At 32.6% G+C, this 23,460-nt stretch overlaps 1 protein-coding gene across 3 annotated transcripts in view; it reads left to right on the plus strand.

Moving 5' to 3' along the window:
• TRPM7 (transient receptor potential cation channel subfamily M member 7) overlaps positions 1-23,460 on the plus strand; it is a 104,737-nt gene that overhangs the window by 58,590 nt on the left and 22,687 nt on the right. For all 3 annotated transcript variants that reach the window (XM_033107280.1, XM_033107279.1, XM_033107282.1), the window contains exons 14-27: positions 674-814; positions 1,093-1,227; positions 1,809-2,089; positions 3,179-3,407; positions 4,467-4,622; positions 4,700-4,843; positions 6,824-6,952; positions 8,563-8,841; positions 14,180-14,354; positions 16,097-16,223; positions 17,338-17,522; positions 18,215-18,347; positions 19,011-19,726; positions 23,202-23,266. In XM_033107280.1, the coding sequence (XP_032963171.1) occupies positions 674-814; positions 1,093-1,227; positions 1,809-2,089; positions 3,179-3,407; positions 4,467-4,622; positions 4,700-4,843; positions 6,824-6,952; positions 8,563-8,841; positions 14,180-14,354; positions 16,097-16,223; positions 17,338-17,522; positions 18,215-18,347; positions 19,011-19,726; positions 23,202-23,266 (2,895 nt within the window). The remainder of the gene's footprint in view (positions 1-673; positions 815-1,092; positions 1,228-1,808; positions 2,090-3,178; positions 3,408-4,466; positions 4,623-4,699; positions 4,844-6,823; positions 6,953-8,562; positions 8,842-14,179; positions 14,355-16,096; positions 16,224-17,337; positions 17,523-18,214; positions 18,348-19,010; positions 19,727-23,201; positions 23,267-23,460) is intronic.

Genomic DNA, 23,460 nt, shown 5'->3' on the forward strand with positions numbered 1-23,460 from the left:
GAATTGGTTAATATAGATCAATCATCTGATGATTAAACCCTTTTTGAGATTATTTGATGAGATTAACCAAGTAATCTATTCTGAAATAGGCAGTCTTTTCAAACTCACAAGTGAATTATGTTCCAGAAGTTCATTTGTAAATTGATGACCTGGGAAAATGAAATCTTAGCTCTAAACAGTGTTGTAAGTGGTACTTAAATCCTAGATGAGGCTATAAAAACTTGTGTGATGTATAATTTTGGTTTAAAAAATAGTTATAAGTATTTATGAGCCCATCAAGAAGCATAATTAACATTTATAGCGTTATTTTTGTGAGAAAATGTAGTTTATGATATCTGCCACAGTGAAAATGGAGTATTTGCCTCCTAGCCGCAGCTTCTTTGCCTCTATGTGTGAAGTATTAGGGCGTTGGAGAGATCAGATGATCTTTCTGCTGTAAACCTTACTCCTGTCTTGAACCATATCTTTGAGACTTCAGACTGCACAATCTCCTTTTCCTGCAAAAGGAAACAGAGAAACAAATTACTCCTTTCTCCTATAAAGATAGCTGCTGCAAATTCCAGCTTCCTGAAACAAGTAAACATTTGGCATTTTGGAGATTAGGCACATTTCTAGGCATGGAATTACTGAGAAATACTATTTTGTTTTTTTAAAAAGAATGTTTTGTTTCCAGGGAAATCTTCCTCCAGGATACAAGATCACTCTAATTGACATAGGACTTGTTATTGAATATCTTATGGGAGGAACCTATAGATGCACCTACACTCGGAAACGTTTTCGATTAATATATAATAGTCTTGGTGGAAATAATCGGGTATGTAACATTTGGAGGGGAAGTGTATATTAATATGTTTTAAAATTAACTTATATACTTTAAAAGTTAAAAAGTACTTACATTAGAATGGTAAAAGTAGTATTTTCTTAAAAATACGAGATTTTTAACTAAGTACTTAGAAATATTTTGTAATTGAAATCCTAAACAAACCATATTTTTCGTGTGTGTACACATTTCTACATATATAAATTGATTATTGAATTTTTATAGATACCAGCTTATTTAAATCTTAAAAACTAATAAGCTTTCATTTGTAGAGATCTGGCCGAAATACTTCCAGCAGCACTCCTCAGTTGCGAAAAAGTCATGAATCTTTTGGCAATAGGGCAGATAAAAAGGAAAAAATGAGACATAATCATTTCATTAAAACAGCACAGCCCTACAGACCAAAGGTATTTTTGTTTAAATATTATATTTTCTGTATTTCAGGTTTTGTTCTTTCTAAATTACTTAGCATTATGAAACAAAAAACTTGTTTTAGTAAGAGTTGCCTTTTGTTTTTAGATGTATCATATCCTTGATTCTTTATTTTGCCGTATACAAAAAGGTATTCATTGTGAGTTAATGTTTCTATTAAGTTTTCCATATTTAGCTATGATAATCAAATTTTTAAGATGTTTGATAAATGTCTAACTGCCTTTTATTCAATTTTCACTTGGTTAACAACATGCAAGACAAAGGTATTATCTAAACTTTGCTTTCATTAATGTTGTGTTTTATCAGATACTAGTTGAAATATTTAGGCCCTTTCTTTAATCTTGGAAAACTTTGTTATAGAGACATTTTTTTGGAAATGCCGTTTCCATAAAATGAAGTATGAGCTATAATAAAAATCAAGTATATAAAATGTATACTATTTGATTTGTGCAGTTATATGAAATTGAAGAATAACATAAAGGAGATTTTATAAAAATTTTCACATGAATCATGACCTTATTATAATGAGCCTTATTACATTTATTTTCCCTTGAAGATTGATACAGCTGTGGAAGAAGGAAAGAAGAAAAGAACCAAAGATGAAATTGTAGATATTGATGACCCAGAAACGAAGCGCTTTCCTTATCCACTTAATGAGCTGTTAATTTGGGCGTGTCTTATGAAGAGGCAGATCATGGCCCGTTTTTTATGGCAGCATGGTGAAGAATCAATGGCTAAAGCGTTAGTTGCCTGTAAGATCTATCGTTCAATGGCCTATGAAGCAAAGCAGAGTGACCTCATAGATGATACTTCAGAAGAATTGAAACAGTATTCCAAGTAAGTTACATTTTATCATTCGAAACATTTTAAAAATACAAAATAGATTGTGTTTAAGTGAAGGTTATGGTGTCATGCACTAAGTGGGGATATACGTCTAATTTTATTGGTGTAATTAATTTTACTGGTATAATTAAGAGAAACCCATTTAAAAATATATTAGGTATTTTTTAAAATTCAGAAAGAAACTTTGCTGTCTGTGCATGTACAAGAGAGATTATCATATTGTTAACAATGCAAAAGTTAAATAATTCAGCAAGAAAAAAAGAAATACCAGAAGTCAATTTAATGATTGCACATAGTAGCAATTAGATTAGGAAGTGTTCCACCTGACATGGTAAGGAAAGGAAAAAAGTGAGATTTGAACTGTGTTCTAAGGAAATGAATTCAACTGGAAGGGCATTTCAGATGGTAGAACCACAAATATAGAAGAATGAAACAGTTCACAGAAGCTTACAGTTTACTCACGGGACTAATGGAATATTAAGCTGCAAAGGTAGTTTCTAGATAGCTTTATGATGAAAAATAGGACCTCCCTTCCCCCAAAATAGGCCAACTTTGGAAGAAGGTAAGCTGTTACTGAAAATAACTCTAGCAGGGATCCTGTGATTACGTAGGATTTAAAATTCAGGTGTTTTTCATGATTAAGTTAGTCCCTACTCACAGTATTCCTTTCTAACTTGGTACAGAACTCTTTTTTATATTTGAAATGACTATATAGTAATTTTATAACTGAACATTGTCAGTTTGTTTCCTGTGACACTATAGATTTATTTCCACGACCAGGGGAAAGTGCTGTGGAGTCACCTTTTTTCTTGTTCTTAATGTGGCATATTTTAATACTTTGTGATTTCCACATAGTAGTAGATACCTGAAAACATAGAGCTACTATGATTCTAATGCCTCACAATTCTAATGCCTCACAATGCCTAACACTTCCTAATCTAATTGCTACTATGTGCCTCACAATTCCCTAAGTGTGTGTATGAATATATTAAAAACTAAAATGGTTATGAATGAATTTAAGAATAGTGGTTTAAAACTTCAGTTTGGTAATCTGAAAATATTTTGTTTTTAATCTTTTGATAGTGATTTTGGACAATTGGCAGTTGAATTACTAGAACAATCCTTCAGACAAGATGAAACCATGGCTATGAAATTGCTTACTTATGAACTGAAAAACTGGAGTAATTCTACCTGCCTTAAGTTAGCAGTTTCCTCAAGACTTAGACCTTTTGTAGCCCATACTTGTACACAAATGTTGTTATCTGATATGTGGATGGGAAGGCTGAATATGAGGAAAAATTCCTGGTACAAGGTATACCTTAGAAATAATTTGATGTAAAGTATGTGATTAGATAAAAGAACAGAGGAATTAGCCCAGATGTATAGTAAAATACCTTAATTTATGAGAGTGGTGGGAGTGGTAGTGTTGGCATTTTATCCCAAGTGGCACGAAGTGTCCTTTTTTCCTCCTGTTCTTTACTCTGAATCCTTTTCAGGTGTGTATAGCGATTGTTGCTCCTATCTGAGCCAGGAGCGTGAGGCCAAAAAGTGGAAGTACTGGCGTTTACAGCCCTGAGCAGCCTTAACAGTGTTGCTGCTTTTTGATAAGATTCCCAAATTCTGTAATTTAGGACCAACTACTAACTTAATAATTGGTTTATTTTAATTTACTTGAAGTATATTGGATATGCCTGGCTTTAATGGTCAAGAATTTGGGTAAAGGGTTGGCTTCAGGTTTCATCATAGTGAGAGATATCACTTGAAACTCTCCTTTTCATTTTCTTATATTTTAAGTAAAATGCAGAAATCTGGCAAGTAATTTAACCATTGACCATTATAAATAGATAATAAATACTAATCATCTACTAAAAAAATTTTTGAAAGATTAACCAATAGAAACCCTGATAAACAATTGTAATTTCTTTGTGCTTAGAATTTGTAGGTAATACATAAAATTTTAGAAATAAACCTTTTTGTTTATGTCGGCACAAGTTGAGTTATGATCTAGAACGCTGGCAAAAAGATTTAGGATGAAATTAGGCATGTAGCAACTTTATAAGTCCTGAATTCTGTTTAAACAAAAATGTATTTTCTGAACAAATTGTAATCTGTTTATTTTTAAAGGACAAGTCTTTATTAAATCTTTTCTATACCCTCATAATACTCAAATGTTTTGTTATTCCTTAAAACAATTCACCCTAGGCCTCTTTAAATAATATAAGTACAAATGAAGTTTCTGGTTTTCTTCCCTGTACTACCAGGGACAAAATGACTAATAATTAGGCTGTTTAATACCTTTTTATTACTTTTGTTGTATTCTTGAAGCTCATTAATTTTAAAATGTAAACTTATGTGTTTCTAAAATTTTTAGGTTATATTAAGCATTTTAGTTCCACCTGCCATATTAATGCTAGAATATAAAACTAAGGCTGAAATGTCCCATATTCCACAATCTCAAGATGCCCATCAAATGACAATGGAAGATAGTGAAAACAACTTTCAGAACATAACAGAAGAGATTCCTATGGTAAGGAGGAAAAAATTTTTTCAGTAAATGTAAATTTGTTGTGAGTAAACTTACTATAAGTGTTATTTTTATTTTAGGAAGTATTTAAAGAAATCAGAATATTGGACAGTAATGAAGGAAAGAATGAAATGGAAATACAAATAAAATCCAAAAAGCTTCCAATCACACGAAAGTTTTATGCCTTTTATCATGCACCAATTGTTAAATTCTGGTTTAATACGGTATGTTTTTAAATTATATGAGAATAATGATTTTTAAAAATAGGCTTTAGGGCACCTTTGGTGGGCAGATCCCACACTGGTCTTGATGTACCTTAGATCACTGAAAAGCCATTTTTCATTTACAAGAGAAATAAGTTTGACTTAGTTCCATCCAAATTGCCATCACATGGAATGATAAACACTAATAAATCTTAGCTCTAATTAGAACCTGAAATTTACTAAAAAGGTATGTAGTAATCATATCTATCCCTTTTGTAAGTGGGTAACAAATACTAATCATCTACTAAAAATATTGGTAAAGATTAAACAAAATAAACTGATACACAACTATAATTTCTTTGTGCTTTAAGATTTTGCAGATAATGTTAAAATTTTGCAAAAACCTTTCTTGCAGTGTTAATTGATGGTGAAGAGTAATCTAGAGCATTCATATAGTTTTATTTATCAGTGATGTAATAGCTTGTTTCTTAATCATATTTTAGTACATGTTTCATTATCTGCCATATAATTGGCTTTTCTCTTGCTTTATGGAAGAAGAGATTTTACTACCAGATAAATGAACATATATGTCCATAGAGGGGATGTACTTGCCTGAAGAAAAACACATGAGATTAGCCCTTACTTTTAACCAGTGTCTGAGCAGATGAGTTTTTATTCTGCTTCCCAGGAAAACTCTTAATTTGTTTTGATTTTGTTGTTATTTCTGTTGTTTTTCATCTTCATCAGACTTTTTAAAGAATTGCCTACTACCTATACTACAAATGCTCTGTACAAAATGAACATTTGAGAATTTGTCCTTCAACTATTGCTTTCTCACCCACATACGTGCCTATTATCCTGAGACTAATTAATAACATTTCCTTCTGAATATGAAAATTTTCTTGCTCTAGCTTGTTAAATTGTTGAAATTACACGTCTGAATTACCTAACATAATCCCCCAATTCTGTCCCCACTAATGGAAATAATGTAGGTTTCTGACATTTGTATTCATCTGAATAACTTTTAAAAAATGGACAAGCCAGGTGGCTACAGGAATTTATCTTTTCTTTATTGCAGTTTACTTTCCTACCCTGCCATAGCTCAAATCAGGCATATGGCTTGTTTTAAGACTGGTAGAAGCAAGGAGAATGATGAGCAGATTCTTAGCCACAACTGTTCAAGGGTCTCAAAGAGTCTGGGTTTTTCTCCGAAATGAAATGACTATTCAGATATTATTTTACATAGACCTTACAGTCTTTTTTGTTAACAGTATCAGAAGTAGGATGTTCCCTTACTTAGGGATAATGCTTTTTAGCTAGAAAAATACCAGTTGTCTTCCTAGGAATACTATTTGGTTGGGGGAGGGAAGAGGTAGGGCGGTAGAATGTGTTTCTTGATGATGATGGTGGTGAAGTTCTTTAGTAAAATTAATACCGTGTTTCCCCGAAAATAAGACCTAGCCGGACAATCAACTCTAATGCCTCTTCTGGAGCAAAAATTAATATAAGAACTGGTTTTATTTTACTACTATAATATAAGACCGGGTACAATATAATGTAACATAATATAATAAAACCGGGTCTTATATTAATTTTTGCTCCGAAAGAGGCATTAGAGCTGATTGTCCGGCTAGGTCTTATTTTCGGGGAAACACGGTATATTAACGATATTTTAGGTATATTGTAAGTTAAATGGAATTCAATTATTTGGACTAAGCTGAGAACATAAACCTTGGTATTATAAAATTCTTGCTATGGGAAGTATGAAAAACTCAACAAGGTTCTAGAATAATACATTTATACCTGGAGACCATTATATTTTGATTGATAAGTGCAATATCTGCACTGAAAAAGAGTTACTTCTAAAACTATATAATGATTAAAGCTGGGAGATTGTTCACAGGAGCTCATTTAGTCTTTTTTTGTGTGTGCTTAAAATTTTACATAATAAAACACTTTATTTTGTAATCAATTTTATTCATATCTGGTATTTTTTATTAGCTGGCTTACTTAGGATTTCTGATGCTTTATACATTTGTGGTTCTTGTACAAATGGAACAACTACCGTCAGTTCAAGAATGGATTGTTATTGCTTATATTTTTACCTATGCTATTGAAAAAGTCCGTGAGGTATGTCTTTAGTTTTTCCTACTCGTAACTTACTGTGTATATGGAGGGTGTTTTGTTTTGTTCGGAGTATGTATTTGGGTATGTTTATGTGTTATTTTATGTTTATCATAATTTCAGTAGGTGATGACTTTATAGGAGTGTAGAACATTTTTATTTTTGCTGTTCTAAATATCATGGCAAAAGATTAGGAATCAGTGTGCTGTTAACTTTGTCACAATTACAAAGAAAATGATTTATCTCAGAAACACAGCCTAGATCTGTGTTTGCATTATTTCCTCAACATCCATATATATGTTCTCTGCCACTCATCAAAAAGTATTAAATATACAAATAGCCAATCAGGCAAGTAAATTATACATAGGTTTCTTATTTTGTTCTTGTATTTTACTGCCCCTTAAGTGTACTCTACTGCCCATTGAATTGTCATATAGATTTAAATCCCTTTGTCTATCAGAGTTTTTAACTTAAATTGCAAATTTTCCAACATCCTGATTTTGAAAAAATTTTTTTCCTTAAATAAATTTTTATACTTTCTATTCAAACTAGTAGCTACATAAGTGTTGTTTTATAACACATTTACTTAATTCTGAATTATTTCAGGTCTCTGCTTTACATTTAGAGAATACGTGAAATTGCGAAAATAAATAGAAGGCATTGATTGTACGGCCTTTCCACTTAGGTATCATAGGAATCTGTGTTATTAAATAGCTTGTGATACATTTTAAATTTTTTTTAGTGCCATGGTTCATATGTTTTATGAAATCTGTTATTTTACAAACATGTTTTTAGAAATTAGGTTGTTAAATGATTAAAAGCAAGTTGCAATGATTTGTTTTTTTTAATGTACATTCATAAAACAGTTCTGCAAGGATTCATTAGCTAGTACAGGCATACCTCAGAAATATTGCGGGTTCCATTCCAGACCACTGTAATACTAAAGCTAGTCTCTCAATAAAGCAAGTTGTAATCTTTCCTCTATCTGAGGGTTTTGTCTTCAATTTGTAGAAAACGCAACACCTGTAAAGCCCAATAAAGCAATTAAATTAGATGCCTATAATAACAGTAGATGCCTCTAGTGGGGCGAAGGAAGAAAAGTGGAAGGGAGACTTTTCAGTATTTATTATACGTTATGATTTTGAAGATGTAAATGTATTACTATTCCCCACAAAAATTTAAAAAAAAAAATTTATATTCCAAAGAAGATACTAAAGGTACTAAAACCATTGAGTTGTTTACTTCTTGCAAATAAGGCACCTTTGGAAGATCCTCCCAGGATATCTTAGTGTTGTTTCAATGAAAAACAACTTCAAAAATATCTCACATTCCAATTCTAGAGAACTGTGTTTTAACCCAAGATTTTTACTTAGCTTGGTTGAGCAGGTCATTTGTGGGTTTTGTTTTGTTTTTTTCTAACATAGAATGAAGATAAGAAGCACCTGTCTGTGATATCTTAGTAAATTGTTTTGGTGATCAAATGTATCATCAAATGCCAAAATAATAAAAAATACTTTGAAATGTTAAAAGATACATAAAATTCTATTGTGATATTATAATTGCTGGTGTATTTTTTCGTAGGAAGAAATTGATTAACTCTTTTTAAAAACTTTTAGATCTTTATGTCTGAAGCTGGGAAAATAAGCCAGAAGATTAAAGTGTGGTTTAGTGATTACTTCAATATCAGTGACTCAATTGCCATAATTTCTTTCTTCATTGGATTTGGACTAAGATTTGGAGCAAAATGGACCTTTGAGGATGCATATGATAATCATGTTTTTGTGGCTGGAAGATTAATTTACTGTCTTAACATAATATTTTGGTATGTGCGTTTGCTAGATTTTCTAGCTGTAAATCAACAGGCAGGACCTTATGTAATGATGATTGGAAAAATGGTAAGTTGAGAGACATAATCATCATGGGTTTATTGATATTGTTTCTTAAAATCATAAAAACGTTAACATAGTTTTACTTGAACCAGAGAATGTTACTGCATGTTTATTTGCTTTATACTTCAAATCGACCATACCTAACTATATTAACTTTTGAAGAAAATGTTTGATGGGTACGGCTAGGAAAACCATATTTTATTTGCTGTATGTTGAAATGCTTTAATTTTTAAATACTACTTGCTATGAATATTTGAGATTAGAATGAAAGAGATGAACTTGTTATCTCCGATCTGAATTTCTTTTCATCTTTACTACCACTACCCTAAGCCAATCCGTCACCATCTGGTACCTGTAGTACTCTAGTAATTTGTTTACTCACAGCCACTATGGTTTATCTTCAGTCTACATTAGAACAGAGTAATTCCTTCAAAATGCAAATCTGCATATGTCACTCCCCTCTCTTAAAAGTTTTTTTAATGGTTTTGCATTACTTCTAGAGATCAGTGTACTTAATGAAACCCATACGCCCTACCCAGTTTGGCTGTTGCTTTTCTTTTCTTTTTTTAAAAATTTTTAAATTTGAGGTAATTATAGATTCACATGCAGTTGTGAGAAAAATGACAGAGAGAGCCTATGGGCCCTTTACCTAGTTTCCTCCACGAGTAACATCTTCCGTGCTTTTTTTTAAGTCTAGTCCATTTTAAACTTTTCATCTTGCTCTAGTCACATAGGGCTTCCTATATTTTCCTTAGCACAACCCTATCAGAGTACCATAGCTTATATTCTTCTTTCTGCCTGGCGTGATCACCCTCATCTACACTCATACCCTCAGCCTTTTTGACTAATTAAGTTTATACTGAAAATCTCAGCTCCAACATAATTTTTTTTTTCAGGAAAGCTTTTTTGATGTCCTCCAGCTAGATCAAGTTCATTTGCTGTACAATTTTATGGGACCCTTGTTTCTTCCCTTCAGAATATTTATCTCTGTGTCTAACTATATTTTAAGCTATATTCTTACTAGATTACTTATATTCTCCTCTAGACTATAGAGGAGAATATTCCTTGGAGAATCAAACTTTGTCTAATTTCAGTCACCATTATATCTTCATTACTTACCACCATGCCCACATAGTAGGTTCTCCATAGTAAATATTTGTTGTTTGGAGGGATAAAGCTATTACAAGTAGGAAAAAAAGAAACATTAAAATACTGAACATTCATTCATTGCATTTTAATAAGTTGATTCTTAAGATTTTTTTCTCTTATTTTTATATCAGATTATAAACTTTAAAAACTGATTGTTCACGAAGTAGTTATTCTCTCTCCTATGCAAGGTGTGCAACAAGTATTAGGATATGGCCTCTGAACTTTATGAAACCATATCTCTTTTTTTTTTTTTTTTTTTTACTTCTCCAGTCCTGTAGTTATTTTTAATAATTTTATGATCTATCTTGAGGAGACTGTCTTACACCTAGTATTTTAGAAAATCCTATGAGGTATTTGCAAACTGTGAATGTGGTTTATTAAATTAATGAGTAGGGGAAATAGGGATTCATGAAAAAAGATAAATCTGTGGAGGCTGTTATTAAGCGATGGGATGTGAGCTGTTCTTTGAAAGCTTCAGAAATAAGTAAAAAGGCACAGCCTAACTGGAACTTCTTTGATAATAAGGAGTAGTTAGTTAACAGTCAAATTGAATAGGCAGGGCATGGATTATATGGAACACTGAAAACTGGGACATTAGAGCTAAAGAAAAATACCCCCCACCACAATTTGATTTTTCTTTTCCATAAGAAAAATAAGTTGACATTTCTTTGTCTTTCCTTGTCATTTGGAATGACTTTTCTGTATGATTGTTGAAAGCAGTGGTCAGATTGTTCTTTATGATGATTTTCAAACAGTGGAGGCAGTCCAAGAACATCTCACAAGTGTTTCTCATTCTCAGCTCCAACACACCACATAATCTTGTCCCAGTATTAATGTACTTGGCAAGATAATGCCAGCTAAACAAATACTATCTGTGGTTTATGTCGTTGGGCAGTTCTTTCCTCAACTATCTTCATGGATCCAGACTATGTTCTAAAGTTGCATCCAGATCATCTAATCTTTTCCTGATACAGTGTGGCCAATATTTGGCTCTCTCCCATAGGCTTAACCATCTGGCAGGTTTTATTTTTAAAAAATAGATGTCAGATTTAATGTGCAATTGTTTTATGCACTGAACTAAAAAATCTAAAATATGTTGGGCCTACTTCTGACATAAACATTTTCAGTTTTCGGTGGTGAAAAGGCAAACTGGTATGCTATTGCTTTAGTAAAAGTCGCTTTTCCTTCCTTAGTCTAAAATTACTACTCATTGTAGAAAATTTTAGCAAATACAGGCAAACTACCATCCATCCAGAAACATTAACTATTAACAGTTTGATGTATAGCTTTTCACTCTTCAAGACATATCTGTGAATACATGTGTGTGTCAGATTTCACATACGTAAATGTATATAATAGTTTTATCAAAATAGACCTATAATATGTATGCTGTTCCTCAATCCTTTTTAAATATCTGACCCCTTTTATTAAATATAAAAATCTATTCTTTGAGTTTCTGAAATTCTTTTCCTTAATCTTGGAAAAATCACTATCTTCTAAATTAGATATATCTTCCGAGTAACCCCCCTAGCTCACAGGATTATCAGCATTACTTGGCATCATGAAAACAAGATTTTAAAGTTTTCTGAATATGAGTATAAAGTTTTATTATTATATTTGCTTTTTCACACTACATGTTTCCCCTCCAGGAGAATGTGTCCTACTCCCCTCCAGTTAAGAATTACAGCTTTTCTATACACACATCAAAATAGTACTCATTGTTCATCCTTTTTCCATTCTTTCATAAAGTGATGGTATTTCCAGGAAACAGAGGAGTTAAGGTTTTCGGGAAAGAATTGGTTTTATCCTAACTTTTTAGTGTGCAAAAAGGTGCTCCAGCTCTCACTGCACACCATATTATTTAGTGACTTAGTGGTAGCAGGTTAATTTAAATAGTAATGTACAGTAAATGGGGGAGTAAGAAGTACAGAAGTGGACAGCTATAATAATAGATGGAGACGGGAAAAGTAGACGAAGCTAAGAGAAAGTGGACCTATCTGATTTCTGCCTGAATCTTGCCTCTAACATACTCCCAATACTCCCACCATTCTTACATCCCAGCCACAGGGAGTTTGAGTATGTTTCATTTTCTTCTTTATCCATGGTCTTCCGATCCACCTTCCACCAGGATTATGTCTTTCTCCTTTTCAACCAATCGTATATCATTATCTGTTTTCTCCTAGTGCTATCTTCTGTTTCCACCCCCTTCAAAACTTTCAGAATGGTTAATGTTCTGATTATCTGCTTCAAGTAGGTACTGCAGGGTACAAGAAGTCCTTCATTAAAGGATACGTTTAAATAATGAATAAAGGAGATGAATTTCATAGTAGATTCCCAGAGTAACTTAACACTCTTTCTTCTATCATTGTATATCTGTTATATGCTATGGATTATACTAAGCTGAAACTGCAGAGATGAATAAGACATGATCCAGATCCTCATGGAATTCACAATGTGGTATAAAGACAAACATGTGAACAGATAGATAGCTACAGAAAGATATTGTAAACTCTTGTATGAAGACCAAAGAAAGAGCTAGTAACTAATTCTGTCATGAAGGTTTTCACAAATAATGTATTTGGAAAGAGTTTAGAAAACAGGAGTTTTTCCTGAGCAGGAAATTTCTTAAAGAAAACAGCTTTGAAAAGTTTGACGATGTAAGAGATTAAAATGAAAGAAATCTTCCTCACAGTTGACATCTGTCATAGAGATCAGATTAATGAAAATTACATGGTAAATGCTAAATTTTTCCCACTCATTCCATATATCTATACATTCAAGCTAGAAACCCTCAATTTAAGTGATGAAGAAATGGAATATTCAAATATTTTTAATTAAATTTAGATCAAATATATAAGGAAGATTGTTAGATAGGCTTTATGTGGAAAATTATGAAATCCAGAGACCTCTGATTCATAGACCTTGAGTAATTTTAGGATACTTACAGTACAGATTTAGATTTTGTTTTGACTTGGGGTTTTAAAAAAAAGAATTACAGATAAATGTTTGGATTCCAGAGTATATCAAATGCCATGAATGATGTTTTGATGAATTATTTGCCTTTTAAAATCTTCTATCCCAAGACTTTGTTTATTGAGAACATAAATTCTGTCAGTTATCGTAAGTGCTCAAAGAAGGCATTATTCAACTATAATTACTTTATCCAGTCTAGACCTCTTTACCTTCCACATTCCTACCTTCCATTTCTACTTGCTAAATACTCATTTTAAAAATATATGAAAATGTCATTATAATTTTTTAGGTTGATTTACTATTTTAGTTGTTGGTTCACAGTAGATTAAGGTACAAATTTATTGTAAATGTAGTCTCTTGGTCTGTATGGGACTTACCTCAGCAGATTATTATTTGTGGATAGGTATTATATATTGCTTGAATGAGACAACATTCACCTTTTTAGATGTAAATAATGAACACTGTGCACCTAAATAAGTAGATAGAAATTAACATTTTATTATCGCATTTCACTTAATTCTTTGAATTCCTGAGTAGTGATGTTAAAATTCACATTGATTTAACAATAAAAACTATTTTTCAGAGATTAGGTGATACAGTTTAGTCACTTTTTCAATTTTGTGAAATTTAAGAATTGTAAACTACCTGACTTGCCAACAGATTTGTTAACCAAATATTGGTATCACTTATTTTTTCAACACTCATACTGATAATTCAGTTTGTTGTTTCTGTTCAGCTCCTAGGAGGTTTTCATAGCCCATGACAAAGGGGAGGGTTCAGTATGGGTGAGAAGAGAAGAGTGCTTTACTTTTTGAAGTGGGCAAAGGGAGGTAGAAAAGAGAGTGTGCACCTTCAATGTAGGGACAGAGCAGTTTTAGGAAAGAGCACTTGTGGAAATTGATTCTCTGAATCTGCCCATGTGTCTCTACCTCTATTTAAATCTTCATGGATTCCAGATAGGCAGACTCCAGTTTGAAGAAGAGATAATGGTTACTTATATAGAAGATGCCCATGACTTGCCTGGCTCCACAGATCAATTTTTACATAATCTCCTTAATGTTAAGATTTATGTAGTGATGAGAGTTTTCTGAATGTTAATTAGGAATAAAAAGAAACTCAAAGATTCTAGTTATCAATTTAGCACATTAGAAACTTTTTTAAGATGAAAATTGTCATTGTGTTTACATTCCTATGTATTTTAACAGTGTTCATCTTTTAACAGGTGGCCAATATGTTCTACATTGTAGTGATTATGGCTCTTGTATTACTTAGTTTTGGTGTTCCCAGAAAGGCAATACTTTATCCTCGGGAAGAACCATCTTGGACTCTTGCTAAAGATATAGTTTTTCATCCATACTGGATGATTTTTGGTGAAGTTTATGCATATGAAATTGATGGTAAGGATTTATGTTTACACAGTCCTTTTGGTTATTTTATGTTTTAAAATCAACATTATAGTAATATTACATATTTTCTCTAGTCTCTTATCAGCGTAACCCTTTCCACAACACATTAGTTAATCCCAGAAGAAACATAACAAAAATTAATTTAAAAAAAAAGTATTTTAGAATGTTTTCAGGTACAAATCAAGGAAATATGGCCTAACTGGCTTACACAGTAAGGATATTTATTAGCTCACATAAAAGAAAGATCAGAGGTAGAATTGTCTTAAGGCTTGGTTAATTCATAGCTAAGGACATCTGTTCTTTTTCATCCCATTGCTCTGTAATCATAGTGTCTCATTCATATAGGTTTCCTTTATTGTGAGACTCTAACTAGCAACAGTTTTCCATGATTCTCTTAAGGGGGAAAGAAGATCCCTTTCCCAGAGTCCCTGTTGAACATGTTATTTCATTTCATTAACTCACGTCACTTCAGCCTGCCTATATCTGAAACAGGGCAAGGGTAATGGGATTGCATTAATTAGTTTAGATCAATCGTGGACTGGATACAACTCTTGAATTATAAAATTCAGCTGTGAATATATTCTCTGCATAAGGTAATCGATTTTTTTTTAATTGTTTTAGTCAATTAGGCTAGATAACTTGTGAACATAGGTGGTGGAGCCAACTTTCGAGGCTGTTCTACTGACATCCACATCTGAGTTGTAGAATCTTTATTTTTTAGTTCTTTTGATCTGTCATGCTCTTTCTCTCCCGTCTTACTTGACTCCATGGCAGGTTGCTCCTGCCCACCTATTTATAAGTGATTAGCTTAGGGAATGGCCATGTAGTGGTCATCAGTTGTTATCAGATGTTGGTTAAAACAGTGGGGTTTAACCAGCCTGGTCATATTTTGTTTTAAAGGCTTCCAGTTCAGTGTTGTTTCCAGGTTTTCACTGATTGTTCTTTTTCTGATGTGGCTCAAGTTTAGGTACTATAAAGCATTGTATATTGTTTTTCAGTTTCCTACATTCTCTTTCTTGGGTATTTGCTTCATAAGACCAATCTAAATAGAGTGGAAGTAGATTCATAAAATTTTTAAAGAGTGATAAAAATTTGTCACTAATTCATGATTATTTCATTCTAATCCTTGTCCTACTTAAATAGGTATTACTTTATTCCTTATAGCTTTGTTCTGGATATTAAAACTGTTCCCTTCCTTGTTTGTATTCATCTATTCTGGCTTCAGAAACATTTATGTGGGAGTAATGCATGCAAGGATTTCAAATCTAATTATTGTATACGTATTTGAGAGGCACTTTAACCACTCCTTCAACGCTGTTTTGTAACACAATAAGAAACTCAGTAATCTTTGTGTTTGTAAATTTACTGTGAGTTTGCCATATTCTTTTATGGTTCAGTTATTTTTCTTACAGAAATGTTATAGTGTGGCCAAATCTGGGAATTGTATTCTCAGTGCACCTCAGGCTAAATGCTACTTTGAAGGGTAGATGCAACACAGAAATATACTTCTTTGTCTGGAATAGAGTGGCAGAACAGATACTTACATCCTTCACAAAATTCTTCTGTGCTGAAATACTCATAAGTTGGTGTTCCTATGGCTGCTGGCCCAGAAACTTTTGCTAGAATCTGTGAAACAGATTTGTACATAATCAAAATTTCCTTCACATAAATAAATACTGATTAAGCAGTTACTGGTGGATTACTATATTTAATTTTTTTTTTTCTTTCTAAAGTGTGTGCAAATGATTCTACTGTTCAGAAAATCTGTGGTCCTGGGACGTGGTTGACTCCATTTCTTCAAGCAGTCTACCTCTTTGTACAGTATATCATTATGGTCAATCTTCTTATTGCATTTTTCAAGTAAGAATTTTATTCAGTGCTTGTTGTAATGAGATCATTTAATGTACATTTCTATTCTTTGTGAAAGAAATATACAAAATTATAAAAATTTTATTGAGGCTTAAGCTACTAAAATTATCATTGGGAAACGTTTCCATTTGGCTCAAATAAAGTTAAAAAAAATTGTTTTTAGTAAAGTAAAGTTATCTTTGAAAATTACAAAGAAGGAGCCATGCTTTTTTCAATCAAATGAGTTCTAAATTTTAGTCTTTATTAGTCTTTCCACATGCAGTTCTTTTATAAATTTAACCTTTATTTGGGATTTTTACTAAATTGCCTAGGAATACACATCCAGTATACAAACAAAGGCAAATAATTTGTCAGTAATCCTATTCTTAATATTTTGGTGTACATCTTTCTATCATATTTTTATAAATACATGTGAACCATATTATCTTTTCAAAAATAATGTCCTTATAATTTGTATACTATTTTTTAACATCCCACATTAATAAATATCCTCTAGTTTATTCTTAATGGCTACATGGTATTCCATGATATAGACATAATTTTTCAAGCCAATATTTTATATTACTCAATTCGATTGTTTATAATTATTTTGTTCGAGAAACCACATTGTGGTTAAAATTTTTTATCAGTCCTTAAGTATTTCCATAGAATGTTTTTCTAAAAGTAGAACTATTCAGTATATGTATTTTTAGGTTTTTTTGCAAGTCAACATAGGCCTGTGTCCCCAAATATCTGCCAACACTAGACATTATTACCTTTTTAATGGTTGCTAATTTGGTAGTACGTAAAGGATCTTGTTTTTATTTGCACTTATTTCATGGTTGCTAAGATTAAATATTTTGTTTTTGTTACTTATATATAATTTTCAAATCTTAAAGTCATATTTTCTGCCTATTTTTCTGGAGGTTTGTAATTAAGACCCTCAACAATATCAAACTTGTGGTTTATACTTGTTGCATATATTTTTGCCAGTTTCTCATTTGCTTTTTAGTCTTGTTTATGGTAGGGTACACTTGAATCTATTAAGAATGATAAATCTTTATCATTTAAAACTTTAAAGCATGATTAGCTAACTTTGTTTTATTTTTATTCTGTGTTATACAAGTAATGTGTATTTACAAGTGAAGGCAATTTCCAATATTGTGTGGAAGTACCAGCGTTATCATTTTATTATGGCTTATCATGAGAAACCAGTTCTGCCTCCACCACTTATCATTCTCAGCCATATGGCTTCTCTGTTTTGCTACATATGTAAAAGAAGAAAAAAAGATAAGACTTCAGATGGACCAAGTAAGTAAAATACATTAAAGCCAATATTTTTATTTTATCACTTATCAGTGTTACACTAAAAACTAAGTAGTAATTTTATTCAGAAGACTTAATTGGTTAATGTTATTGTAAAGACTCTTGCATTTGCCTAAACATAAAAGAATCTTAAGTGCAAGATGACATCTATAAAAGTGAGTTTAGTATTAAACTTTTTTGAGTATGGCATCTCAATTTGTGTTTGTTAAAATGGTGATGTGTACATCATAACACTTGGTGTTTTACAAACCTTTTTTGCTGCTTTGGAAACAGTAATACTTTTAAGAGATTCTGTGCACTGCATGAGACTAATCACCATATCACACTGTGCTTAAAATTTTGCAATGCCTTTCCATTCTACCAATTCAGTTCTTAAATTCCTCTACCTGGATGTGTGAAGGAGAGAGGTCTGAGAGAGATAGATGGGAAAGTGTTTTATAGGAAAAGAAAGTTAGAAGTGGAGGAAGTCCTTGAAACTCTTCTGCTGACATCACACTGTGAGTGAAGGAAAAAATAGAAATACTTGTCTAGTGCTTTAGAAATACAGCAATAAAAAGAGAAAAATATTGCAGATGATGTATATAGTCTTATGAACCCTGAGTAATTCATAAGACTAAAGAGCAAAAATTTGATATCTTGTAGTCTTCATTGATTTTTATTTCCTTTTCTCTCCTTAGAACTTTTTTTAACAGAAGAAGATCAAAAGAAACTTCATGATTTTGAAGAGCTGTGTGTTGAGATGTATTTTAATGAAAAAGATGACAAATTCCATTCTGGGAGTGAAGAGAGAATTCGTATCACTTTTGAAAGGTTCAGAAGCTCTTTAATTATAATTGGTTATATATCAGAGTGGGTCCTACTACTAATAGTTATATCTTTTATACATGGTCATTATTCAATTCATGTCTGTCAAACAAGTAAGTTTAGTAATAGTTTTACGTTATGTGTTGGGAGACAGTTTAGTTCTTTTAATATTTCACATCAATCAGTAAGTCAGTCTTTTATTTTTTGACCTTCATTAGTAAAGGGCAGAGAAGAGTTAATGTTTTTTACTAGTTGGAGAAAAGTAAAACTGTCCTCATTATTTTAAAGCATTTCTATCGGCTTTGCTACATTCTTGAAGCATATGGTGTTTGTGTAGTTACAATAATGGTAATGGTGGTTCTGTGTATGTGGCTGTATTCACATTTCTTGTGTTACTCTGATATGGGAAAACTGGAATAAATATCCTTGGAACAAAAGCAGTTTTTGAAATCTTACATTTTATTATAATAGGATTAGCACTGGATCCTTCTTAAATATAAAGTGTGCCTTCTATAAATAAATAACCATACCTTTTTTGTGTGTCTTACCTTGTTTGAGTACATGTAAAAATGTTTTCCTTTTTGCCATTATCATTTATTGAGATTACCAAAAAGAATGTCTAAAACAATTATTTTCAACACTTGTGAAAAGCCTGTTTTTCTCCTACAGAGTGGAGCAGATGTGCATTCAGATTAAAGAAGTTGGAGATCGCGTCAACTATATAAAAAGATCATTACAGTCATTAGATTCTCAAATTGGCCATTTGCAAGATCTTTCAGCTCTGACTGTGGATACATTAAAAACACTCACTGCCCAGAAAGCTTCAGAAGCTAGTAAAGTTCACAATGAAATCACACGAGAATTGAGCATTTCCAAACATTTGGCTCAAAACCTTATTGATGATGTTCCTGTAAGACCTTCTGTATGGAAAAAGCACAGTGTTGTAAATACACTTAGCTCCTCTCTTCCTCAAGGTGGTCTTGAAAGTAATAATCCTTTTCTTTGTAATATTTTTATGAAAGATGAAAAAGATCCCCAATGTAATGTATTTGGTCAAGATTTTCCTACAATATCCCAGAAAAAAGAATTCAATTTTCCTGAGGCTGATTCCTCTTGTAGTGCCTTATTCCCAAGTGCTATTTCTCCTCCAGAACTGCGACAGAGATTACATGGGGTAGAAACCTTAAAAATTTTTAGTAAAAATAAAAAATTAGGTAGTTCATCTAATAGCATACCACATCTGTCATCCCCACCAACCAAATTTTTTGTTAGTACTCCATCCCAGCCAAGTTGCAAAAGCCAGTTGGAAACTGTAACCAAAGATCAGGAAACTGTTTGCTATAAAGCTGCAGAAGGAGATAATACAGAATTTGGTGCATTTGTGGGTAAGTTTGGCAAACTGATATTTCTATATCAACATTATATAATTTTTAATTATAGTTATTACCTTAGAAATAAAAAACTAATTAACAAAATCTATGTACTTCTGTGACAAGTGGAATATAGTTCTAATAATAGAGTATGGTTCCTAAATTTCTAAAAGGATTCAAGTGGCAGTAGTTTAATTTGGGCTGTGATAGTTAAATTGACATATACCTCTAAGGTGCAGTTTACTATAATAGTTGTTTGGAAAACTTATTTGGACTCTGTCTTTTGAATTTGAGGATATTCTGTTGAATTTGACCAACTTTTATTTATTTTTTTAATTTACTTTTTTTTAAATTTTTTATTGGGGAATATTGGGGAACAGTGTATTTCTTTAGGACCCATCAGCTCCAAGTTGTTGTCCTTCAGTCTAGTTGTGGAGGGCGCAGCTCAGCTCCAAGTCCAGTTGCCGTTTTCAATCTTTGATTCCAGGGGACACAGCCCACCATCCCATGTGGGAATCAAACTGGCAAGCCTGTTGTTCAGAACTCACGCTCTAACCAACTGAACCATCCGGCTCCCCTTGATCAACTTTTAATGATTTGTAAATGTTAGTTACTTGGGGAACAACAGAAAGGTACAGGGGAGGCTAGAAATAACTGGAAAAGAGCATTGTCATATAAATAGGGTGACCATATAAGTTTTCATCTAAGTCAGTATATTTTTTAAAGTGAAAGGGTGCACTCCTAATAATTACATTACAACAACAGTGAAAGCCAGGAGTCTCCTTGGAAAATGTGTATTTATGGTTGACACATTTATATATCCCGAGAGAAGAACATTTAAGAAAGAAATGATTCATTACTATACCTCTGATAGCTCAAGTAAAATAGGGACTGAAAATATATTTATTTTGGCAATGATAACATACAAGGTATGATCAAACAATACAGTGAATATAAATTTTAAAAGAAGAAAGTTATTGTAGTAAAAGACACATTGCCATTAAGCCCCCTCAAAATATTCCCCCTCGATTCGAACATGCTTATCCCATCGTTCTTGCCATTTTCCGAAGCAGTTCTGGAAGCCCTCTTCGTGTCTTTAGTTGCACTGTCGTGGCTGCCTTGATGTCCTGAATCATTTTGACTTTGGAAAGAGCCAGAAGTCACAATTCCAGATCCAGTGAATGAGGTGGATGAGGACACATTGTAATGTGGGGATTTTTTTTTTGTTTTTATTGGGGAATAGTGGGGAACAATGTGTTTTTCCAGGACCCGTTAGCTCCATGTCAGGTAGTTGTGGGGAGCACAGCTCAGCTCCAAGTCAAGTCGTCGTATTCAATCTAGTTGTGGAGGGCGCAGCTCACTGGCCCATGTGGGAATCGAACCGGCGACCTTGGTGTTATGAGCACTTTTCTCTGACCAGTAAGTCAACTGGCCTCCCTGTAATGTTTTTATTTGACAGAAATTGCCATATACCAGAAGCGATGTGTAAAATGGAGCATTGTCATGGTGGAGGATGATTTATGACACACTTTAGAATACACTTTCTCTCAATCGTAGCTCATACCTGACTGACTGCACCAAGCATGTTGAAACTTGTTAACACACTGTCACTAAGGTTCATTGCACCATTTCCCATATTGAAAATCCTTACCATTCTGTTGGCAAGGAATTGGCAGCAGCATTCACAGTATTTTGTGATCACAATGGAAAGGCTCAATGTCACACATCACTTTTGGTACAGCAGTTCTGTCAAATAAAAACATTATGGTATGTCCTCATCCACCTTATTCACTGGATGTGGCACTATGTGACTCTTGGCTCTTCCCCAAAGTCAAAATGACCATGAAAGGTAAGTGTTTTGAATTGAGTCAGGAGATCGAGGCAGCCACGACAGCGCAACTAAAGACAATCACAAAAGAGGATTGATAGAACTGCTTCAGAAAGTGGCAAGAACAATGGGATAAGTGTGTTCAAAGCGAGGGGGGGTATTTTGAGGGGGATTAATGGCAATGTATCTCACACTGTAATAACTTTTTTAACATTTTTTAAAAATTTATTTTAACTTTTCTTGTTTTTTTTGTGTTTTTTTTTTTTAATTGTGTTTTTCCAGGACCCATCAGTTCCAAGTCAAGTAGTTGTTTCAGTCTAGTTGTGGAGGGCACAGCTCACAGTGGCCCATGCAGGGATCGAACTGGCAACCTTTTTGTTAAGAGCACCACACTCTTAACCAACTGAGCTAACTGGCTATCCCCTGTGATTTTTTTAAATTTAAACATTCACCGTATTTGTTGATCATACCTTGTATTAACGATCTTGGTTAAAACTGATTCAGTAGAGGAAGTAGCAGAGGGAGAAGCCAGATTATAGTGAAATAAAGTGCAAACGGGAGGCAGGAATATAAAGAGGGTGACGGGGTCAATTTAAAAGCTGTTAGTGAAGGCAAGAAGAAATAACCAATATTGTGGTTTGTATGTTTAAGATTTTTTATTTGCTTTGTTTTTAGTGATAATGGAGACTTAAGCATATTTAAATGTTGACAGTATGCCATGTGGAGGGAAAAGGCGAAGAAGGAGGGTTTCATAGAGCTGGTTAGGTCCATAATATTTGGGAGATTATTGTGTTCTAACAGTCTTTCTGTTAGATTATTAAAGATGAAAGTACTTAATAGAGAATTACTAGAAAACAGCTTGGGTTGTTAGTGGACATTACCAGAATGTTTCAAGGTATGAACAAGACCCTGTGTCTTTACTGTTTGAATTTTTCCGTCAAGTGGTTCCTAACTTTGTCTTGTGTGAGTCTTCCAGGACTACAAATTTACCTAGTCATGGAACATGCATAGATTTGTTCAGAGAATATATTACATGCGTGTACAATCTGCAAATTATGGCCAACCCTTTAAGTTATCTAGGTACTGAGCATGCTGATCTCTACTGCTAGGCAATATGGTGTTGACTGGATTTTTAGAAACAACTTTTCCTATATAAAATCTATCCCAATTTATTTTTTAAAAGCACACTGTAGTCTTTGTTGATATATTGCTGCTGGCATGGAGATATGTATATAAATTTCTTTTAAAATTTATATATAAATTTCTTTTAAAATTTATATATAATACGTATATGTATATATAGTATGTATATGTTATGTATGTAATATATATAATGCTTTTACATTTCATTATTAATAGTAAAAATTATTGCTCCCCTTTTTCCTTTTAAATTTCAAACAGTTCACTTCCTGTCACATTTTGGATTCTTGTAGGAGGCCTTTGACTTTTGCTTTTACTATAAACTGAACTACTCATCTTCAGCTTCTTGACAGATAATTTTCAGTGTTTATCAAAAGAGCCATAGAAAACTGCAAAGCCATCAAAACTACTTGAAAAAGAACATAAATCACTTGTTTACATAGACTTTAGGTGATGACATTGTTTTGATAGATAAGAAAAAAACAAATTTTTTTGTCGTAAAGTTCTTTTTCTCTCTTTAAGGGCACAGAGATAGCATGGATTTACAGCAGTTTAAAGAAACATCAAATAAGGAAGAAGTATTATCTGTAAGTAAATCCTTACAACAGCACAGTTCGATTTTATTTTGCTGTTTTGAGATATAGTTGAAAATAGAATTAAACATTTTTTTCAGTAGAAAATACAATTTTAGCAGAGACCATCAACAACATAATGATCCCAAATATTTGAAGTTAAACACAATTTGAAAAAAAAGAAGAAACAATTAAGGAATATGCAAAAT

This window comes from Rhinolophus ferrumequinum, chromosome 6 (genome assembly GCF_004115265.2).
Source record: "Rhinolophus ferrumequinum isolate MPI-CBG mRhiFer1 chromosome 6, mRhiFer1_v1.p, whole genome shotgun sequence".
In the NCBI taxonomy this organism is placed as follows: Eukaryota; Metazoa; Chordata; class Mammalia; order Chiroptera; family Rhinolophidae; genus Rhinolophus; species Rhinolophus ferrumequinum.